At 43.7% G+C, this 24473-nt stretch overlaps 1 protein-coding gene across 3 annotated transcripts in view; it reads left to right on the forward strand.

The window, feature by feature from the left end:
• Positions 1-271: 271 nt before the first annotated feature.
• Tnfrsf17 (TNF receptor superfamily member 17) overlaps positions 272-24473 on the forward strand; it is a 30363-nt gene continuing 6161 nt past the window's right edge. The window contains exons 1-2 of one of the 3 annotated variants that reach the window (XM_048789524.1): positions 272-599; positions 2154-2219. In XM_048789524.1, coding sequence (XP_048645481.1) covers positions 464-599; positions 2154-2219 — 202 coding nt within the window. In that variant the 5' untranslated portion in view covers positions 272-463. The remainder of the gene's footprint in view (positions 600-2153; positions 2220-24473) is intronic. The other 2 variants (XM_048789523.1, XM_048789522.1) reach the window with 2 other exon arrangements.

Consider the following 24473-nt stretch of genomic DNA (forward strand, 5'->3'; position numbering starts at 1 on the left):
ACTATCAGCAGCTCACCCAGGCAGAGAAGAGACACAGCAACTGTGAGAAGAATACCGTTCATCGTGATTTGTGCTCACTTTTGAGGAGGTTTTAACAAAGTCTTGGCCTGGCCTCCTCCTTTAGTCCACCTCAAACTCCCTGGAAAACCCTGTAAGGAAAGGACCAGTTAGTTTTGCTCTTCTGCAATGCTCCACTTAGGATTTCCATGTAGTTCCCTAGAGAGACATTGGGTGTCACTTGTGAGTTATGTGAAGTCAATTTTCCTGGCAGTTGACAGCCTGGGTCCTTTGCCTAGAGCTTCCGGCTCCCTGAGATCCGGCTTGGAGGTATGTCCATTACCAGGACTTCTGCCCTCGCTCTGCCTGAGTAATCTGCTTCTCATTTGTCCTCAAGAAGAGGGCTCCCTGAAGATGGGTAAGCTTCAAGTTTGAAGACTTCAAGGCCAAGGCCAGAGACTTGCAAATGATGTCTACGGACAGGACGATGCTGTCGAGGAAGAGGGGGAGTGTCTGCAATGCCCCTGCCAGCTTGGAGTGCTTTCTCCCAGAATTCCCTGCACTCTGCCCACGGGCTTGTCCACACCAGGCTGTGAGCAACTGTGAGCAATTGGAGGGCAGGGACTATTATTTATCCTTCTCTCCTCCCTCCTTCTTTTCTTCCTTCTTCCCTCCCCTCCCATAAATATTTATTGAATATGAATTATGTGCCAGACGTTGGGCATAGAGCAAATAGAAAATTTCTCTTCCTTCCTGGAATTTCCAATCTGATTTCTTATTTATCTGTATGTTCTCAGCACCTAGCACACCATAAGGCACTTAATAACCACTTTAACAGCCTGGTATCTCTTTCAGTTTTCTTTTATGCATATCTGAATATATATACACGCTATTTCAATTTGAGATGCAAATGGGATCATGCCTTAATACCATTCTGTGACATACCCTCCTCCTCTAACAGTGTATTGTGGCCCTCTTGCCATATTAGGACACAAAAATCTACTTCAGAATTTACGATTTCTCAAATCAAATGCTTTTTGGAGTCACTGAGATCTGTTCCTTAGAATTTAGAAAAGATTGGCCGGGAGTTCAAGTTCGCTCCCTTTGGATTCTCAGGGTTGGCCTAGGATTGGGACTGGACTGGCATGCTCAATTTCTCGCCGTCACTTCTGGTCGCTGTTCATGCTTCTGCTGAGTGGATTTCATCACAGTTTGTTTAGCCACTCTCCACTGCTGGGCTTGGAGGTTGTTTCCGGTCTTTCACACAATGCTGTAGTGAATAACCTCATTCATCTTTTGTTTTATGCATAAGGAATAAATTGCTAGAAGCAGCATTGCAGAGTCAATATAGCAATATATAAATGCTGAATTCTCTCCATTAAGGTTATATTAATTTTCATTTCTGTTAGAATATGTTATCAAATTGTGATTTTGCTTATCTGTGCACACATACACATATTTCTTTTTTATATATTGGACTATTTGTGTGTGTGTGTGTGTGTAGGAATTATTAATCTGAAGCAGCCTTTTAAAAGTGTCAGAAAAAGTCATCTCTTTGTAATTTGAAATGTGATTTTTTTTTCTTATGTTATTATTTGCTTTCATGTCTTTTTTTTTTTTTTTTTTGTACTGAGGATTGAAACAGAACCTCGGGGCACTCAACCACTGAGCTAAATCCTTAGCCCTTTTTATTTTTTATTTTGAGACAAGGGAGTTGCTAAGTTGCCCAGACTGGCCTTGAACTTGAGATTCTCCTCCCTCAGAGTCCTGAGTAGCTGCGATTACAGACCTGTACAACCTTGCCTGGCTTCCATATTATTGTTCTTTTAAATCACACAACTCTTTCCACTATGTTGCATTGCAGCTTTTCCTAGAGTGGAATTGCTTGGTTACAAAGTATAGTATCTTTAAAAGGATTTTGGATACATAGTGGGTATTAGATATTATGTGTTTAAAAACAAGTAACTTTTATAGGTTGAGAGAAAAGTTCCCCCACTCATCAACTTGGGCTGACCTTCTCTAATAAATACTTCCACCCACTTTTTATTTTCCTATATTATTTGAAACAAATTATTCCATCTTAAAAGATTTCAGAATTTAGAGAAGACATAATCTTTGGATAAGAAATTCACCATCTCTCTTCTCTGTTCTTCCAGGTACAGGCAATGGAAAGTTCCCCACTCATGCTGATCGGAAAGCTATCCCTGAGAGGCCACTTGGAGGTAAATGTTTAATCACACTCCATGTGCCCTAGGTGGAATCCTGCTCTCATTTTGCAGATAGGAAAAACAAGCATTCACATGGATGAGTCAGCCAGCCCGAGGCCTTCTTTTGTCCAATGAAAAGTCCCCATAGATCCCAAAGCTCTGCCTGAAACATGAATCTTAATTTTTTTTTTAATTCATTCAAAATGTGGGCAGGACATTGCCATCAGTCTGTTAATATGTCCAGGTCTTTCCTCTGCCTCCTTCTGTTTGGATGTTGCTTCTAAGAATAATAACCATGTTGATGTGTACTTCCCTCCTGGGATTTTTAAAAAAATGAAATTAGTTTCTTAATTGACAGGTAATAATTGCACATCTTTATGGGGTGCAGTGTGATGTTTCAGTGCCTTGTGTGATGATTAAATTAATATACTTATCCATTATCTCAAACATTTATCATGACTTAGTGATGAGACTAGGCAGCATCCTCCCCTGTGGTGCGTTGGATTTTTAGAATACAATGTGATGGGCATCGGGCAGCACAGTGGACCTCTGTATTTCCCCGCAGAGGCCATCTGGCCAGGGAGGGGAAGTGGGGAAGAGGAACACAAGCTCATAGGCCTGTGAGTGGGAGAACTGATGCTTGAACCTCTTTGGGGTCTCCTTCTGCTTACCCACGGTGCATCTGAAACATGACTGCTCCCTGGGTCCTGTTCTCAGTCACTATCTGGATGGAAAAAGATTCCCAGCACAATCCCCAGAAGGGCTAGTAACTGAGCAACAGAACTTGATCGTGGCATTGCCTGGGGCCTGCTCTCAATCTCTTCCCACCCTCCTCGGGGCCAGTTCCTGAAAGCTTTTCCTGCTCTTGACAGGCTCCCACTGTCCATCTTCAGCTGCCTTCATTGCAGGGGTACAGGCGCTGGGGGTGGGGGTGGATAACATGCTGACCACCGCCCTGGGAGGGTTTCATCATGGCCCTGTCTCTTCAGTTAAGTGGCACAATTACTGAGAATTAGTATTACTGAGTATTACTGAGTATTATTATGCTAAGAGGAGACCCTACCTATACTGGCTCACAGGAGCCTCCAGTGCCCCAGAGATGGGCATTTAATATTATTATTTTATGCCCAGGAGGAACTGGAAGAGACTCTTTGAAGCCAGCAAGTCATGATGCCAGGATTTTGAATCCAGGGCTGTCTCACCCCAAGGTCCTTGCTCTTAGCTTTTGATTCATTTTTAACCCCCCCCCCCATCCTGGAGTTGAACCAACAAGGATCTTGAGCATACTAAGCAAAAGCTCTGCCACTGGGTTAATCCCCAGCCCTTATCAATCTTTTGATTCATGGGTCATTCAAGAGGAGTAAGATCAGGCAAGAGGTGACATGAATGTTAGCCAGTGTCACTTTTCCAGGTTCAATAGAGCATTGGAGCTTCCCGGTGGGACAGCGTGTTTGCAAGGAAAGATGTGTGGCCTCTTTGGGGTACTCCTAGAGATAAGGGGGGGGAGGACTTCTGACTCCATGGTACATCACACTGGACCTTTGGAATGACCTCATGTCACACTGAATGAGTGGCCTCGGACATCTATGCTAAGTGGAGGCTGTGGCTGTGTCCACCCTGCCACCTCATCAGGACTCGGAGCCACCGAGAGAGATACTGAATGCCACCATGCAGGAAAGGGAAGACAGCCTTCTCATATTAAAGGTTAAATAATGACCACAGACAGGATCTCACTTTTCACTGTCTGCACCTAGCCCCATTAAATTAAGGCGTCCCTTGGTGGGGGATTTCTAGCTGGGACTTCCCACATGGGTCAGTCCCTTCAGGGAATTTGTGACACTACTCTTCATCTGGGCTCTCAAATATCCAATGTAGGCATCACCTATCACTCTCCCAAACTCCATATCCAATCATTCACCATTGTTCTAATTTATTTTCTTTACATAATTTCAAAACTTTCAGTAAATCTTATTAATTTTACTCCAAAATAAATACATCCCACAGCTTTTGATGCTGTAGCATGGCTCTTGTGTCATCGTCCCCTTCCCCCTTCAGCCACTGCATCCCCTGACCTGGGGGGGCGGGGTGCAGCTGTCCAGTCTGTCCACAGCTTCCTCTCTTTTCCCACAGAAATGTGTTCTCAAAAATCCGGCAGAATGAGGGCTGAGGGTGTGGGCCCCTGGAAGAGTGCTCGCTTAGCGTGTGCCACACTGGCCTAAACGCGCACACAAATCAGGCAGAGTGAGCTTTTAAAAATACAGATCATATGCTGGGCACGGTGGTGCACACCTCCCGAGCAGCTTGGGAGGCTGAGACAGGAGGATCTTGAGTTCAAAGCCAGCTTTGGCAATGGTGAGGCGCTTAGCAACTCAGTGAGATCCTATCTGTAAATAAAATACAAAATAGGGCTGGGGTATTTTGTGTTTTATTTAAATAGAGAGTGGCTCAGTGGTCGGATGCCCCTGAGTTCAATCCCCAGTACAAAAAAAGAAAAAGAAAAAAGAAAAATGAGATCTGATCCGATAACTATTCTGTTTAAAATTCTTTGATGGCTGTTTTCCCATTTCCCATAGGAAAAAAAATCTAAACTCCCTTGGTCTCCAGGGTCCTATGTAAGCTTGTCCTGCCCACCTTCTCCTGATGAACTCTGTTGCAGGAACTCTTCTTTCTTCAAGTTTCTACCCATGACTGTGATCTACCCAGCCCCAGGGCATTTGCAAGCACAGCTCCTTCCATTGGGCCTACTACCACAGGAACTATGAGGAGTTCCACCCTTCTTTTAGGACTTTGTTTCTGTGCCAGCAGCTCCTGACATAAAATCTTCCCTGCTCCTCTGAGCAGGTCCCCCCTTAAGTGAAAGTGTCCCTTTCATTTCCGTCTGATAATTTATCCCAGGTGGTATTCTGGGTAGAATTATGTTCTATAAAAGGGCAGGTCTAAGTCCTAAGCCCTTAGAACCTGTGAATGTGACCTTACTTGGAAATGGGGTGTTTGCAGATGTAATTCAGTTAAAATCAGGTCACACAGGTTAGGGGAGGCTAATGACTGGTGTCATAAGAAGAGGGAAGTTTGGACATAAGTAGGCACAGGGGAGGACACTATATAAATACAGGAGCAGAGATGGGGGGAGGGATGTGGACAAGCCAAGAAACCCAAGAACTGCTGTATCCGTCAAAGGCTGGGAAAGACAGGGAAGGACTCCCCAAGAGCATCTGGAAGGAAGAACCACACCAACACTTAGTTGCAGACTTTTGGCCTCCAGAGATGTGACAGAGTAAATTCCCATGGTTTTAAGCCACCAAATTGGGCTAATTTGTTACCTAGAAAATGAATACAGCTAGTAATTATTTTGTTTGCTTATTTTTTATTTCTTAGATTTTTCTCTTACTTGACAAGAGTTTTATTTCATGATCGTTTGTATCCCTGGTGCCCAGTGGTATATGGAGCATATAGTAAATGCTCACCAAATACCTTTGATTCCCCCATGTCCATCAGCTAGAACAGCTTATCCACTTTAACTTGCCCTGTGTTCCTTGCTTTGTATATCCTCTGTGGCTTCCATTTCTGTTCATCACCTCCCTCTCACTTTTAATTTTTAAAAACTTTATTATTTTTTTAGTTCTGGGCATTGACCCCAGGGCCTTGTGTATCTTGGCAAATGCTCTAGCATTGAGCTATAGCCTTAGCTCTTTCCCTTCTTTTTTAACACAGATCTGATCTTAATTTTCTGCTCTAAACCTAAACTCTTTAACCACTGCCCATACTAGTTTCTGGACCTTGAGTGAGCTCTGTAACCTCTCAGCCTCGGTCTCCTGATCTGTTCAAAGCTAGTAATATAGCACCTGCCTTACCAGGTCAGTGTCGAAAATGACCAAGAATCAATGCAAAGCATGTCACATCCTAGCATTCTCGTGAATGCTAATTTCTGTTCGGGTTAGGTTATATGAAACACAAGGCTCTATGATATGAGTCTGAGCTGGCTTACCCAGCAACTATCAAAAATGATAAAAAAAAACAAGGTTTGCCTGGCATTTGGGCCTGTTGAAGTTTGGAAAAGACATCAATTTTGAAAGCATGGGTTTGCATATCATTATAGACACAAAGAAAATACATTAAGTGAAAGATTTAATGTAGGTTCACATTTATATCAAAATCGTGTCAGTGGCACCAGAGATGTAATTTTAAAAATAGAAATAAAGGAATTCATTTTAATCATAGCTCTGAAAATTGGTGTTCTATATTTCTGAAATCCTCTTAATCAGGAAATTTAAAAAAATGCTTAAAATGGGTGGGAACACACATCAGACCAATTCTGAAATTTAATGTGTGCAAATTATTCATATATTCATCATTTTATTATAGCACATAGATTTGTAGAATCAAGTTCAGAGTAAAGGGAATATCCATTAGCTACTATAAAGAGGCCCATAAGTGAAATGGATTTAAATATTATAACTACCTTCCTATTGACTCAGAGCTCTTGCCAAAGCCTTCGCTGTTTAATACATTTGGTGGTTCTCATTAATGCGAAAGGCTGAATTGGTGGAAAATTTTCCTTATAAAAACATTTTCTTTCACAAAGTGAGACTTTCAGTAGCACTGAATCAGACTGTGGTGTGGCCAGCTGCTTTTCTGCAACTGCTTTTGTTTGTTTGGAAAAACTTTAAAAACAGGCTCAGCCAGGAAGGGAGTAATGATTGAAAACAGGAATATGGATAGACCTTGATATGAAGGCTAGCCCAGGTGCTCCCAGCAAGATGAACATGCTATGAACAACTAGTTATTAAGATCTGAAACTCACCTAAATGGTAGGAGATGAAGAAGCTTTGGCTCATATTCTGTGGCCTGGGAGGGGACAATTGAGGCAGGGCTGTGGTTGGAATGTGCCCCTGGAGTTCATGTGTTAGAAACTAATCCTCAATGCCAAATGACCTTTAAGAGGTGATCAGATCACGAGAGCTCTATCCTCTCCAGTGACTTAATGCTGGTATCACATATGTGGGCTCTTTATACGTGGTCTCTCTCTCTATTTCTCTCTTGCTTTTGCCCTTCCGCCTTCTGCCATGGGATGACACAGCAAGAAGACCCTCTGTTGAACCACCATGCAAAGAAAAGACCATGGACTACAATTTTAAATCATATTGAAGCAAGCTTGTATTGTGCACACATAGAAAGCTGGTCACCAGCAACTGACTCTCCCAACCCTGGGCTAGAGATCAGCAATCTAGCTCTCCAGGAACAAGGTTTTATAGCACAAAAAGTTGCAAATGGGGGTTGTCTTGAGAACTCACAGATAACAGGATTTTGACAAGCATAATACAAAGGCAGATAGCAGGTTAATGATCTACGTGGCATGATATTTCAAGGAAAGGAGTAAATTCAGATCCCAACGTCAGGGTTTATGAGGTGCCGCTGAGGTTTCAGAGAGGGTTGTTATCTGGTCAAGGAGAGCCAGGCATGGGTGACTTCAGATCATGTGCAGGAATTCCAAACAAGTTTAGAAATCTCAGTAACTTATAGTAACACAGAAATTAATTTTTCATGACTTTATGATAAGATGGTTCCCAATCTTAAGATGGAATTAGGCTGGGCTCATCACCTTACCAGATGTGGACCCCTTTATCTTGAACTACTCAGCCTCCAGAACCAAGAGAAATAAATTTCTGTTTCTTTAATCACCCAGTCTGTGTATTCTGTATTCTGCAAAGCAGCAGGAAGTGCACTAAGACAAGCAGCTAGCTTTTCAGGCAGAATATTCTGCTGATTTTCCCCCACCGTGTGTGTGTGTGTGTGTGTGTGTGTGTGTGTGAGAGAGAGAGAGAGAGAGAGAGACAGACAGAGAGAGAGAGAGAGAGAGAGAGAGAGAGAGAGAGATATGACTTCCCCCCTGGTGATATGTCTGTTTCTGAACCCATCTCAGCAGTAGCTGTAGGTCCTTGGTGTATGGTGGTGCCTGCCTGTAGTTCCAGTGATACAGGAAACTGAGCAGGAGGATCATCAAGTTTGAGGAGAGCCTTGGCATCTTACCAAGGCCCTGTCTCAAAATAAAAAAGAAAATGGCTGAGGATGTAGCTCAGTGATAGAGAGCTTGCCTACCATTGACAAGTTCCTGGGTTCAATTTCCAGTGACAGAAAAGAAAAAGAAATGGGGAGATCACAAAGGACCATGATTGAAGAGCTAACAATGCTTAATTCCAGGAGACCAGATAGACGTTTTGTATGAAGTTCGGATCTTGGACCAGGGAACATTTTTTCTTATGTTATAAAGGGCATTAATGGGAAATTGATGAAATTTAAATAATATTTGATGATAGTATTGTAGCAATATTAATTTCCTGATTTTTTGATAATTATACTGTGGCTATGTAATAGATGCCCTTGATTTTAGGAAATACACACTGAAGTATTTAAGTATGAAAGAAATATCATGTCTCTATCTTTATTTCCAAATCATTCATAAAAATGAGAATCATACAAAGGCATAGTAGTCTCCCCTTATCAGTGGTTTTTCTTTCTATGGTTTTATGGCTTTAGTTACTTGTTGTCAATCATGAATACTACCAAACCCTATATATACACAGTACAATAATATTTTGAGAGGGAAAAAGGGAGGGAGGGAGAGAGAGAGGGGCGGGGAGGAAGAGAGACCACACTCACATAATTCTTATTACAGTATATTGTTATAATTTATAATGTGCCTAATTTATAACTTAGGCACAGTAAGAAATTAAAAATTTCTTACTGTGCCTAAGTTATAAATTAAACCTTATCATAGGTGTGTAAGCAAAGAAAACAGCACTACAGGTTTTGATATGCTCTAAGATTTCAGGCGTCCACGGGGGTCTTGGAGTATATACCCTGTGGACGGGTGGTGCCCCTGTACTCTAGGGAGGTAGAATGGTAAAGCAGATGCAAAATGTTATCACTTGAAAGTCCTAATAGAATTCATTGTACTATTTTTACATATTTTTTATAAGTATAAAATTCTATTAAAGTTAAAAACAAAACATCATGATTAGGGAACCCTCTGCCATTGTATGTCTTAGTGCTGATTGCACTACAATAAATTTTCTGCAAAGTACTTTTCAGGCAGGATGTGATTCTTGCTCATATAATGGCTATTATTGTTGTATTTTTTCAATCCTCTGCATGATTGTACTAAACGTCATAGAAAAATTAAAGATTTACTCAGTACTTGGGCTCCCTGGGGGAAAAAGAAATAGTGAAGCATTTTTGCTAATGTCAGGTGTGTCAAAGAAAGTACAAGGCAAGTTGCTTTCTAAAATTTCTAATGAAAAACTGGGGGGGGGGTGTGCAGCCATGTGAGACCCTGGGTTTGATCCCCAGTACTGCAAAAAAAAAAAAAAAAACCAAAAAAACAACAACCTAATACTTCAATGCATTTTATACATTTTTAAGATGGTGTAAATATTTATTTGTATTTAGCCTGAGAGGGTTATGAGGCTTATAAAAATAGACTACAATATTGATACATCAAGTCTTTCCAAAGCATTTAACTTAGTTTTCATGTATATTTAACTTAGTTTTGCATGTATATTTCACTATGTGATATTTACATAAATAATTATAATAACAAATACGAATTCTATAAATATGTTGGGAACACACACGAATAACATTTGGAATAAGTGCACACAACTCAATAGGAATAAACACTCAGGCACTTTCTTGCTGTGGGTATCAGTCAGGGTATCTTAGGTTGATGGGGGTGTTGATCGATCCACCTAGTAAGTTAATTGGAGATCGTATAGGAAAATTAACACTTTGTTAAGTAGCAAGTATTTACTGTCATGTCCTCAACCATTGCCTTTCCCGTGGATATTTCACCAAGATATTCTAGGCCCTGGTAGTAAAATGTTATCTAGTTACCACCATCACTAAAGCAAACATATCAAAAGGGGAAAGGCTTTCTACATTCCAAGGTTTGTGATACCACTCTTCAAAGTCAGCACTGTATTTGAATAGCTTGCTGGTAACATTTTCATTTTGATAGGATTGAGCACCTATTTTGAGAAATCCAGAAGTAGCTCCATCGTCTTGGTCAGGACTGTTTTGTTTTGTTTTGTCCGCAATACCAGGGACTGAACCTAGGGGGCGCTTTACCCCTGAGCTACATCCCCAGTCCTTTTTATATTTTTTATTTTGAGACAGGGTCTCTCTAAGTTGCCCAGACTCTCCTGGAACTTGTGCTCTTCCTGCCTCTGCCTCCAAGTCACTGGGATTGCAGGCATGTTCCACTGAGCCCAATCAGCTTGGTCAAGACCCCAAGATGGAAGACAGGGGAAAGGAATTTACCTCTGTAAAGGAAGAGGAATTTAGTGGCCTGTGAATGTGAGAAGTCCCATGCTTACTAACCTTAGGCACTGTTACCACCAGGAACTCAAACAAGCAAACATTTCTATTAAATGTATCTCTTGTGGGGTGTGGAGGCTCATACTGGTGATTCCAGTGACTCAGGAGACTGAGGCAAGAGAATCTCAAGTTCGAGGCCAGTCTGGGCAACTTAGCAAAACTCTTTCTCAAGATAAAAAATAAAAAGGGCTGAGGGTGTGGCACAGTGGTAGAGCCTTTGCCTGGCTTGTGTGAGACTCTGGGTTCAATCCCCAGTACCATAAAAACAGAACCAAAAAACCACAAAGAACTCTTATCTCATCCCCAAGACACTGAGATTCATTAAAGGGGAGAATCTTTTGTGCTGGAGAAACATCCTGATTGGTCACAAGTGCCCACACATTGAGCCTAAGGTGTGCATATCGTAGCATGTCCCCAAATAGGTCCCTTAGAGCACTAGTTCAGTTAATGGGTGTTCTGTGAAAAAGGCCCATGGTCACATGTGTTTGGGAAACTCTGGGGTCCAGAGTATCCTCAGTTGAAGGTACTGGGTTCAAAAGGAGACACCCTGAAGTCTGGCACTTTGGCATGCTGGGGATGAGAAGGCCTCTGGGGTGAAGTCTCTCTGACCTTCTTCTGTCCTCTTGTTTCTTACCTGTCTTTCTCCTTATCCACCCCCAAGCAATTCTTAGAAACCAGAATAACCTCTTTCCCAAGGTGAGTCACAGAAACTAGAATATTACTCCAACCATCTCCACCCTTCTGCATAGGAACTAGCCACAAAGGAATTTTCTCACCTACTTTTGTCTTGTTGTAGGTGATAAGACCCTCCTTCTGGAGGGATTCTGCCCCATACCCATGAAGAAGGAGTGACTTATAGAGGCCAAGAAGAACCTGAACACAGGCCTCACCAGCTCCCCCCAGGCTGTTCCCATTAGGTCACAGGCCTTAGTCCAGATACATTTCTACATGGCTGTGCATTCTTTATCAGATCTAACTATAAAAATACACAGTTTTCCCCAAGTATTTGAGTCTTCCTTTCCCAAGTTCCACTTAAAACTTGAGTTAAGTAAATGTGTTATGCTTTTCTCTTGTTGATCTGTCTTCTGACCCAGGAGGACAGGCACCACCCCTTTCCACCCGCACACCAGACACTCACAGAACACTGAATACACAGACGCGCAATTTGTGTCATGCATAGTTTCCTCAAACTCCTTTTCATGCAAATCTTTCTTTCGGTGATGGAACTGAACCCAGGGCCTTGGGTATGCTAGGCCAGCACTCTGCCACTGAGCTACATACCCGGTTTTTGAAATCGTTCACTCATGGAACATCTTTTACACTAGCTGTTCCTTTAAATTCGTTTTAGGAAACATTGATATCTGTCCTTGAAAGCTGGGTGGTTGTGGAAACACGGGATTTTTTTGATTGAGATAAAAACCATAGCAAATTATAAAATAATGTTCAGTCCCAGGTTTGGGCACCAAAATAAATAAATAAATAAATAGTAAAATAATAAAATGATGAAAGTTCCTCAAGACTTAAACAGAATTCCCATGCACACTGGAAATGGTACTATTAGGTGACTCCCTACGAAAACTGAAAACATGTCCACATGATGATTTGTTCGTGATGGGCTGCGGATGTGGCTCAGTGATAGAGCACTTGCTGGTCATTGCATGAGGCCAGGATAAATAGAATATGGTTTATCCTTGTCATGTACTTTTTTTGAACATAGAAAGGAATGAAGCCCTGATACATCCTAGAGCATTCATGAACTTTGACATCATCATGCTGAAGTGAAAGAAGCCAGACACAAAAGGCCACATATGATATGATTTTTGTTTACATGAAATGTCCAGAATAATGAAATCCACAAAGACAAAAGTGGATTAGTGGTTGTCACTGGCCAGAGGGGAGAGGATTGGGGCATGACTGCTTAAAGGGATGCAGGTTATTTTTGGGATGTTGAAAATGTTCTGGAATTAAATAGTGGTATGTATTAGTCTGTTTCCTTATACTATAATAAAATGAAATGCATAAGGCTGAGTACTTTAGAAAGAAAGGAGGTTTACTGAGCTCACAGTTTTGGAGGCTGAAAGTCCAAATGGTGTGGCACTGGCTCTGGTGAGGGTTCCTTTGGCTGCTCGTGGTGGATAACATCACATGCCAAGAGTATCTACAAGAGGGAGGGAGATCACATAGCAAGGCAGCATGGGGAGCTATCAACCTTTCAACCTCTCACTGCAGAGATTGGAGAAAATGTAGTCTCACTTTGCTCAGCAGTTCATCGCGTCCCAAATGTGTATGTTCCAGAGTCATTTATACCTTAGGAAAGAATTTCCTCTAGGGTACTGTAAAAGTTCTTGAACTTGACATCTTGAAGGGAGTTGTAAACAACCAGCTAAATAATTACATTGTCTTTCTAAGCCATAGAATTTTTATATATAATCAATTATTATTATTATTTATAAATAACAATGGCATGTTGACTGATACTGTTAACATTTCTGAGGCACAATATGCCTAGGTTATTAGATTGTTTAATGCTATAACCAAATACTTGCAGGTGGGCTTTGTTGGTATGGTACAAAATTACTTCCTGAAATTTGTCTAGGTGGTTAGAAATTGTAGAATATGGAGCTCTTGAAATTTTAAAGATTCTTATCCTACAACTTGTGTGACAAGCTACATAGAGTCATGTCCTATGTCCCAGGCTCTGTAGTGGTTGCTTGTGATGCCCTCACAGCAAACATATACAGTAGGTACCAGCCTCCATCATAGGTCACATAACAGCTCAAGTCATGCAGCTAATGAACGGCACAGGTGGGACTGAACCAGGACTGACTGCCTGATTCTCAAGACCATCATCTTTTTTAAAGTGCACGTTAATTATATAGAATAATGGATTTCATTGTGACATACCTGCACATGAATCTAACATATTTTTATCATTCCCCTCCTCCCTACCTATCCTTTGCTCTTCTCTCCCGCCTCCCGGCACCCCACTTCCTCGTTTCTAATATTTCTCTTTCTACTTTCATGTTGTCAAGACATGATCTTGCTGGGCATGGTGGTGCATGCTTGTAATCCCAGCAACTCAGGAGTCTGAGGCAGGAGGATCTCAAGTTCAAAGCCATCCTCAGCAGCTTAGCTAGACCATGTCTCAAAATAAAAAATAAAAAGCATTGGCAATGTATCTCAGTGGTTAATGCTCCTGGGTTTCAGTCCCTAGTACCACAACAACAACAACAACAGAAAAGATAAGACCATGAGCTTAACTTCTACCCCATGCAGCCTTTATTCCACATATCCTCAGTTATTAAACAAGTTTACATTTTAATTACCATGGTGTGTAGATGGATTTTGATGAATTTAAAATGAATCCAAGATTTCTCAAATTGTCTTCTATTAATACAAGCCCTACTGTTTGAAGTGTTTTACACTTTAAAAAACCAGTGGAAAACGTGCATTTAAACTCTTCTAATTAGGATGGGGGTGTGGCTTGGTGGTGAAGTGCATGCCTGGCATGTGTGAGGTCTTGAGTTCCATCCCTAGCACCAATAAAAACCCACCACCACCCCTACCGATTAGAATTAAGATCACTTTTATTGCTTAAGTTGTACTTGTGCAGTCAAGAAAATATACTGCTTGCACCTGCTGTGGTGGGACCAGAGGTAATGGTTCCAACTGGGGTAAATGGTTCATCCTCATGCAGCTTGATACTTCTCTGGGTTGGGCTGGTCATGGCTTGGCCTTTCCTGAGACAGTCTCAGTTGGCACCACTCTCTAGAGGTAGAATGGTCTGCCAATCCATATAACTGATCCACCCCACAGACCATCTTCATCATGATCTACAGGGAGATCTTCTGCCTCCCATCTCTACACCTCTAGGCTCTACAGAGTTGTCGTTCCTGGTCCCCAGAGGGTTGCACTCCTGACTTACACATGGCAGAGGTCCTGTTGAACCACAAGCTGTGCCAGTACATTTTGGACCCCTGTGCCTAGTGTTCAGCAGGAGACACGGGCATCACCAGGCTAAGCGACATAACTGGTCTGGATCAGTAGGAGAGAAGACTACTTATACACAATAGGGTCAGAGAGGAGTATCTGTTCAACTAGGTGATCCACTTGGGAGTGTATCAATCTGTGTTGGGTGGCTATAATAAAGTACCTGAGGCTGGGTGACTTACAAAGTAAGGAGGTTTGTTCAGCTCACAGTTCTGGAGGTTTGAGAATATGGCACTGAGATCTGCTCTTCTTTGGTGAGAGTCTCATGGCGGGTGGCATCACACTGGTAGGAGCACGTGGAAGACATCACATGTGAGACAGGAAGCAAGAAAGAGCTGAACTTGCTCTATGGCAACCCATTATTATGAGAAATAATCTATTATGTACAACGAGGATTAATCCCTTCTGGGGGTGGTGTCCCCTATGACCTAACCCCCTTCAACTAAGCCCCATCTCTTAAAGGTCCTGTCATCTCAACACTACTACACTGGAGACCACGCCTCAGAGCACAGAACTTTGAGTACATCCTCAAGCCATATCCAAGCCATAGCAGGGGGCTTCCTGGCCCTCCCTGTACTGAATGAACTCGTGGGGTGACCCTGGCCTGAGAAGGGTACCATCTGCTTAGATCTTTGGTTCTCCCATTCAGGGAGAGCTGAAGGTAAGGAGAACTTGGTTGGATGGTGGAGGAAGAGAGGGTGTTCTTCCTGTGCAGCCCCAAGACCAGCGCAGTGACAGAGGTTATGGTGGGAATCACTAATTTTCCTCTTTGAGTTTCCCCCAGGGAGGAAGGATCACAGAACAATGGAGGCCACTTCTTGCACTTGCATGGAGAGGCACAAGGTGTCGGCTATGGTGGTCAAAGACACCTTTGGTCTCTGAGATGTGCTCCAGGGGACAAAAGCTACAGACTTCCCCAGCTGATGCCACCTACTGCTGCTTTCTCATGGGGACTAAGGTTCCTGTGGCTGCTCCCAGCCAGGCTGGGCTCTGCGAGGGTCATTCTGCAGGACAAAGGATTCTCTGAGGGGCAACTCTGCCTCAAGAACTCCCCATTAGGGGCTGAGGATGTGGCTCAAGCAGTAGCGCGCTCGCCTGGCATGCGTGTGGCCCAGGTTCGATCCTCAGCACCACATACAAACAAAGATGTTGTGTCCGCCGAAAACTAAAAAAATAAATATTAAAATTCTCTCTCTCTCTCTCTCTCTTAAAAAAAAAAAAAAGAACTCCCCATTAGCTGGGCGCAGGGGCGCATGCCTGCAATCCCAGCGGCTCAGGAGGCTAGGGCAGGAGGATTGCAAGTTCAAAGCCAGCCTCAGCAACTTAGCGAGATATTGTCTCTTAATAAAATATAAAAAGGGCTGGGGATAAGGCTCTAGGGGTTAAGCACCTTTGGGTTCAATCTCTGGTACCCCACCCACCTCCCAAAAGACCTCCGCATTAGACTGGCCAAACCCTTTTGGATGGTGCTGCAATCTGAGCCCCTTTTTCTCGTTGTGCTGGGGATGGAACCTGGAGCACCAAGCATGCTAGGCAAGGGCTTTACCACTGGGCCAGGCCCTAACCCCTGGTCTGAGGGTCTTCCTACCCGATTCCTTCTTTCCCTTTCTCCCTCACTCATGTTGAGCTCAGGAACCTCAACTCCCTTCTATGGCTTTTCCCCTTTATTTTCCCTAGGTGTCCCCAGTAATAGACTCCATCTTGGCAACTGCTTCTTTTAGGACCCCAACTAATGCTGGAGTTTCTTCCCCTCCACCCTCCTTTTGGTCCAGTTTCAATTCCATTCCCGAATGGCATTTTCACAATTGTATGTTCTTTGGATAGCACTTTATTTATTTATTTATTTATGCTTCCCCTACCAGAATGTAAAGTCCAATACATCAGGGACCATGTCCAAAAGAGGTCACAGTTGTACCAAGTCTCCTGGCTCAGTGTCTGGGTTATGGCAGGCACACACTCAATATTTATTGGTCAGAGGATTTTTCTCCATCTCTCAAGTCATCTAATGATGCAGATGCTGCTTGGCCATCTCTGTGCCTTGTCGTTGTTGGTGTTTAAAGTGAAGACAAGGAGGGTCACAGGGAGAAGTCAGTGATGAAAGAAAGAAAGAAAGGAAGGAAGGAAGGAAGGAAGAAAAGAAAAGAAAGAAAAGAAAAGAAATCAGATTCCCCTGACACAGTGCACCTCACAATTGTGAACAACTGGGACACCCTGGAAATCAAAGTGAAGTCACTTTGAAAAATTCTAAAAGAGCTGACAGAATGTGGCTCTTGTAATGGGGCCAAGATGAAGAGTTCAGAGGAGCTGGTCTTCAAAGGGAATCTTCAGGGAAGCCAGCAGAGCCTGGAGAATTGGCCCCAAATCAAATTAGCCTTTTCATGTCCTCAAGCATACGAGGCTTCTGGAGATGTGCGGAGATGGTGGGAGGAGGGAGAGGAGGAGGAACAACTCTGCACACTGCTCTCCCCTGGCAGGTGGGGATGCCTAGCTGCCTGCCTGCTTAGATCCCAGCCCTGAGCTGCTCCTCTAAACATGAGGCTCACTTCCTTCAGGCTCTGTTTCAAAGTGAAGAAGAAAGTAAGCCATCTGCAGTTCATGGGTACACCAAAGTGCTAAGGGTTCTGTTTTGGTGTTTGCTGTTCTTTTGTGTTCTTGTTTTGGGTTCTTTGGAGGCCTCTTTTGTTTTGGATTGCAATACACTGGAAAGTTTTGCCTGGTGATATTTAGTTATCATAAAGAAGTTTCTAGTGAAAGTAAACAGGTAGTGTTGCATGGCAGCTAAATCAATGGCTTTGGACTCTTATTAGTCAGTATAGTTGAGGTTCTGTTGCAGTAACAAACATCACTCAAATCAGGGGTTTATTTATTTTTTTATTCATGCAACAGGTGTCCTAGTTGGCTTGGGCTGCCACAACTTAATACCATAGACTAGGTAGTTTAAGTTATAGATTTATTTCTCTTACTTCTAGAGATTGGGAAGTCCAAGATCAAGGTGCTAGTAGACCTGTTGTGAGGCAAGGACCTGCTTCCTGCCTTATACATAGCCACCTTCTCTCTGTGTGCTCACATGGCCTGTCCTTGGTTCATGTTTAGAGAGAAGGGTTGAGAGAGAGGGGGAGAGAGAGGGGGAAGAGAGAAAGAGAGATTATTCTTCTTATAAGGTCACTAATCGCTCCATGAAGGCAACCCCCTCATGATTTCACCTAAACTTAATCACCTCCCAAAAGCCCTCCTCCAACACCATTATACTAGGAATTAGGGCTTCCACATATGACTTTTGGGGAGCACGGACATTTAGCCCATAAAGGCATCAGCTGAGGCCATGTCCACATCACCCTCCCATTGGAATCCAGGCCCACAGAGATGTCCCCACGTGGAGCATTCACAGTCACCGAGACCAAGGCAAAGAGACCGTGGCTCTACAAGCTTCTGCCTTCAGGTGACATGCGTCTCTTCTGTTTGAATTTCCTTGATCAAAAGCAAGTGCACATCCACCTGTAACTTCATGGGAAGCACAGTCCTGCCTTGGGCTCAGGGGGAGAGGAAAAGCATGTTACTGGGGACAGCTGTTATGACCTGAGGGATCCAGTCTAGATGCTGCTGAGAAGGTGTTTTTAAAGAAGTGATTACCGTTTAAGTCAGTAACTTTGAACAATATCCTTTCTGCCCACCCTGAAACCATACAGGGATGGAGATTCTGAGACACACAGTTTCCAGAGGAACCAAGTTGATACAGCACAGAGGTTATTTATTCAAAGACATCAAGGGAAGGCAGGGGTGGATGTGTGGTCAAGGGCTTTGTGGTGCTTTAATTTATGTATCTACTTGACTGAGCCATGGAGTGACTCAGATACGAGGTCAAACTTGGTTCTGTGTGTGTCTTTGAGGACATTTTTGGATGAGATTAACATTTGCTTTAGGAGTCGGAAGAGAGCAGACTGCTCTGCCTAATGTGATAGACCTTGGCCAATCAGTTGAAGGCAATAAAGGGCTCCTCCCACCTGCATGAGCTGAGACTTTGGTCTTTCAGCCTCAATCTGAAACATCAGCTCTTCTTGGGTCTCAAGTCAGGATTCTGGGGCTAGAACTTACCCATCGACTCTCTGGGGACTCCAGCTTGCTGGCTACAAATCTTGAAACTTCTCAGCCTTTATAATCACTGGATTCAGTTGCTTCTAATCTCTTTCTCTACATACGGATAAAGACAGAACCCCACTTATGATGGTTGGACTTAGGATTTTTCAATCTTATAATGGTGGAAACTGATACCATACTTTGAATTTTGGTCTCTCTCATGCAGCCCCAGTTAGTCACTCAATCAGGAGGGAAAACAGCCACCACTGCAGTGGGGCTGTCACCCAGCTGGGATGTGTGGTGGCTTATGTGTATTATGAGATCTTCAACTCTTGGTGGGTTTCAGAGGACAAAACCCCATTATAAGTTCAGGAGCACCCTATATTCATTCTGTTGCTCCTCTAGAGAACCCTGATGGATTTCAGGTCTGGCTGTCCCATTCCAAGTGAAAATTCTACTAAGGTCTTGAGAAGAAATTGTGAACTTTTAGATTGAGGTTAAAGGTAGAGGTGTTCTCGTCTGAAAACTTGCCTGTAGATTGGTAATTTTGGAAAAAGAATCTTTTAGTTGGATGAAATTTTCCTTCTAGAATAAGCTACTGTGCAGGTCGTCAGAATCCAAAAGGAATCACTTTTATCAAGCACTAACCCAAATAGTAACAATAAATAAAGACTTATGAAAGGGGTGTGGGGTAGTCTCAGACATGTGTGCCTGATTCACAAAAGATGCTTCCAGAAACCTGGCTGCCACTTATAGAGACAGTACCTCTCGGAGTATATCTGCCTAGCAAATGTCTGTTCAACTCCGGCCTGACAACATCTCTCATTGGAGATCTTCATGGCCCAGGATTATCACTGTTTCCAAACACCTAATCTTCCTCACCTCTTGCCTCAGCTGCTTTGAATACGCCCATAGTTTACCCTGTTTTGTGTGTTCTCATTGTAATGCTCGGTGAGTGCCAACCCAACATCACTATTCTTTGCAGAGTCTCCTCTGATTGGTATTTAGGTGGGACAACTAATGGCTTCAGAAGTTTCAGGCCTGGCTGCTTTGCTTTGTTGGAGCTGTGAGTGAGGGGTGAAGCTTCGTACTGTTTTTCTGAGTCTGGGTTCTCTGTTCTTTTCATGTTAGGCAAGGTCAGGCTCAGCACACTTATGGGGATGTGGTGACATCAACGCCCTCTCTCATGATACTTGAGAATAAAAAATCTTCACATGAATATCTTGCTGTTTCTGTTTTATTATTATCCGGCTTAGTCCCCAAATCACAATCTTTGAGAACTAGAGAGAATCATGGAGATAATTAATTTTTCCCAAGTCATGTTCCACAAAACTTAGGTTCCTAAATGTTCATAGGGGACCCATGGGGAAAAGGAATTTGGTATTCACATAGGTTTGATAAATTCATCCTCCTTTTGGAGAATCCAACTGTCCTTTAACATAGTAAACTTTGATATGGAGATTTCAAGCAGACAGCTGATACATGGGTCTGGATTTCAGGGGTCAGGTTGGGGTTGGATACACAGGCTTTGGAGTTAACATGTTTAAAACCATGGGACAGATGAGATTAATTCTGAGAGAGTTTAGATGAAAGAAGTAGTATGTGAGGTCTGGGGGTGCTGCAGCTTTCTTGTGCTCATGAAAATGGAGCCAAGACCCTGAGATGATATTGCTGAGCCAAATGAGAGAAACCAGATGGATTAACTGGATCCCCTAAATCTGATTCTACCATTGGACTGAAAGGATAAAGCCAGTAAATTCTTTTTTTTTTTTTTTACTCCAGTTTTTACATCATTTCTTAAGGAAAGGGTCCTTGGTGTGCCATCTCCAACGCTTTGCTTCTCCATACTTTCGCCTGTCCTGGGGGATGATCAGAATTATTCCACCTTGAGGACCAATAGGAGGCCTGGCTTACCCAGGCCTGCCCACGGTTGACATCTCAGGCTTCATGGAGACATCAGTTAACATGGTTGATATGGCTACGGACTTCATTTTTACTTTTGGACTAGCAACCCAAACTAAGTCTAACTTATGCTAGAAAGGGCAAGGATGAGGGCAGGCGCCCCTCCTCCTCTAGAAATGGGGTCCCTCTCTTGGGGGTGCACCTTTGCTAGAAGTTGGGGTGCCCCTCCTTTAAGGATGGGGTCCCCTTCTCAAGGGGTACCCCAGGTCCCCACCCTCTAGGGATGGGGTCCTCCTCTCAGGAGTTGCCTCTCCTCTAGGGATGGGGGTACCCCTAAACCTCTAGGGATGGGGTACCCTCTCAGGGAGTGCCCCTCCTTTAGAAGTTGGGGTGCCATTCTTTAGGGATGGTCTCCCCCTCTTGAGGGATACTCCAGGTCCCCATCCTCTAGCGATGGGGTCCCCCTCTCAGCAGGTGCCCCTCCTCTAGGGGATGGGGGCACCCCTCCTCCTGTAGGGATGGGGTACCCCCTCTTGGTGGGTGTGCCCCTGCTAGGGGATGGGGGTGGCCCTACTCCTTTTGGGATAGGGTACCCTCTCAGGGAGTGCCCCTCCTTTAGAAGTTGGGGTGCCCCTCCCTTAGGGATGGGGTCCCCATCTCGAGGTATTCCCCAGGTTTCCATCCCCTAGGGATGGAGTCCTGTTCTTGAGGGGTGCCCCTCTTCTACAGATAGGGTCCCCCTCTTCTAGGGATGGAGTCCCGCTCTCAGGGGGTGCCCCAGGTTTCCATCCTGTAGGGATGGTGTCCCCCTCCTCTAGGGATGGAGTCCCCCTCTTGAGGGATGTCCCTTCTCTATGGATGGGATTCCCCTCTCCTAGGGATGGGGTGCCCCCTCTCAGGGGATGGGGATGACCCTCCTTCTCTAGAGATGGGGTCCCCCCTCTGGGTGTGAGCCTCCAACGACACTGAACACAGTGATCACTTCATCTGCCAGAATTGATAATTCATCATAATCATAGAGGACTCTGGGCTTCCTGCTGCCACTTCTCTCCTTAAGGCCATTGAGGTTGGAGGGAGAGGTGATTACTAGGCCAGTTGTTGAAGCCATAGCAGAAGAATCAACTGCATTTGCTAAAGAAGATGGCATAGGTGCCCCAGAAGTCTGATTGTTGTTAGCAAGATAACTGGATGGAAACGTTCCCAGTCGTTGCTGGAGGTCTAACATCTACTGGTAACACTGAGCATAGTAGATCATCTGGGCCTCTACAAAGTCAGACAGTGGAGGGGATGGATATGTGTACTGCTGATTCCCTCTAGCAAAAGTCTGGTAATTTCTGCTTGATGATGAATTCACTTTGAGTTATCCTTAATTCCTGTTCGTATTTTGTCACTTCCTCTGCCCAAATCTTCAGCCATTTTACATGCAGGAAGTTGAGCATGTAAGAGAAATTTACCATAATATCATCTTCTTCAAGGTGAGCTGAACTGTAAACTTTTGGTTTCTACAGCTTTTGCCTTTTTAAAAAATACTTTTTAGTTTTAGTTGGACACAATACCTTTATTTCACTTATTTATTTTTATGAGGTGCTGAGGATTGAATCCAGGGTCTTGCACGTGCGAGGCGAGCGCTCTATCACTGAGCCACAACCTCAGCCCCTTGCCTTTTTTTTTTTTTAACCAATCCTTTTAAATCTTAAATTCTTGACATTACAGAACTAAACTGAAATTTATTAACATTCCACTCTTAGATTTCTTATTGACAAACAGAAATAAAATCCATGAGCCAAAAAACTTTACAAAAGTAAAAACAGGGAAAAGCTTATAAAACTAAATATAGATTCCAGCATTTACAGCTGAACAGAGAATGTGATTTTTAAATTCTTAGCAGATGATAAAGTGTAGAAACTGAACACTTACAAATTATTTAAAACCTGGAATCACTGACCAGAAATTACACAGTTGGATCAGGGGAAAACAGCAGAGAGGGGTTATAAGTCCTACACTCTTCTAGCTGCACCCCATGCCCTTCTCAGAGGAAAGCCTGGCCATTGATTGGATACTGGGCCAGATTATTTCTGGCAGCAGAGCCAGTGACAGTAACCTGCCTTCCAGAAGAGCCTTCTACTGCATTGGCAATTTTGATCTGGGCCCCGGACATCTGGTGGATCTCATTGATGTTGGTGCATTGGTGCCCAATTATGCAGCCAATTAAGTTATTTGGAATGGTGAGTTCACGGGTGGTTTGAGTAGATGCATCCAAACTTGCCCAAAGGCCTTTCACCTCTGGAGAGCTGCAGTCAGTTCTGGAGAATCCAGTCCTGCTGTGCATCACGGCAAAGTGAGACTGTTGTCATGCCACCTGGTTCAGTTTGGCCTCCTCTAGGGGTGGGGTCCCTCCTTTTGGGGGGTGTGCCTCCTTGTTGGAAGGATTGCAGGGTTTCCCCACAGAATCAATGATGGAGCTAACCAACAAACCTGAGTGCATTCGTCTAGTTTATTGCTGTAACAAAACACCCAAGGATGTATAATTCATAAAGACAACACATCCATGTAGCTCACAGTTCCGGAGGTCTAAGAGCATAGGGCTGGCATCTGCTCAGGGTCTGAAGGCAGAACTACCCAATCCCTTCCAGGCCTCCTTGACTCAAGGACCTCCCAGCAGGCCCCACTTCTTCACCATCCCACCCCTTCTTCACATCACCACAATGGGGATGGAGCTTCCCACAGGAGCCCTTGTAGGACACAAACCAAAGGGAGTAAGCAGAGCATCCCTGAGGAGCCCCAGCAGACTTTGAAATTTCCTCTGGACCAACTGCTCTGAGGCCTGCACTTTAAATTACTCACCAGGAAAGACAATATGCTGTGGGGAGCAGAGATGAGGCCAGATGTGGCCCCAAAGCTCTGGTCCCTGGGATCCCCCTGAAGGCTGGGCTGGGTGACTTGCTATGAGGGGCCTGCCACCCTCTCTTTGAGGATGGAGCCATCCTAGGCTTCTCCAAGTTGCCTACAGGTGATTAAGAATGGCTTCTGCAGGTATCTGCCGCTCTTAAGGCCGAGGGAGTGTATCAAGGGAAACCTGCCTCTCACCCAGCTTTCTTCCTCCTCTAAGCCCCCCTACCATTTAAAAAACCTCTTATTTTAAAATAATTATTATTACTGAAAAATAATTATTTGAACAGTACCAAAGATTTTTCAAAGGAAAGAAGTCTTTTTCCACCCCAGTTTTGCTGTCTCCTGCCAGAGACTAAAAGACCTGATAAAGCTGGGTGCAGTGGTGCACGCCTGTAATCCCAGCAGTTCGGGAGGCTGAGGCAGGAGGATTGCAAGTTCAAAGCCAGCCTCAGCAATTTATTGAGGCTTTAAGAAACTTAGTGAGACTGTGTCTAAAAAAAAAAAAAAGAAGAAGAAGGGCAGGGGATGTAGCTCAGAGGTTAAGTACCCTAGGTTCAATCCCTGGTAAAACAAAGAAAAATGTCTGACAAGAACAATTTTAGAGGAGGAAAAGTTTATTTTGGAGCTCATGGTTTCAGAGGTGTCTCAGTCCATGCACATTCAGCTCCATCCCTCAGGGCTTGAGGTGAGGGAGAACCTCATGGTGGAAGTATATGATGGAATAAAACAGGTCAGAACATGGCCATTAAAAAGCAGAGGGAGAGAGACTCTTCTCAACAAGTACAAAATATAAATCCCAAGATATGACCCACCTCCTCCAACCACACCCTACTTGCCTACAGCTGTCACCCAGTTAATCCATTCAAGTGGATTAATATACTGATTAGGTTTAGGCTCTTAACAATATCATTTCACCTGTAAACTTTCTTGCAATCTCTCACATGAGCTTTTGAGGGGCACCTTCCATCTAAACCATAACATTCTGCCCATAGCTCCCAAAAGTTCATGTCTATTTCACATTATGCCACCATCTTGAAC

Source organism: Marmota marmota, unplaced genomic scaffold (genome assembly GCF_001458135.2).
Source record: "Marmota marmota marmota unplaced genomic scaffold, marMar, whole genome shotgun sequence".
Taxonomy (NCBI): Eukaryota; Metazoa; Chordata; class Mammalia; order Rodentia; family Sciuridae; genus Marmota; species Marmota marmota.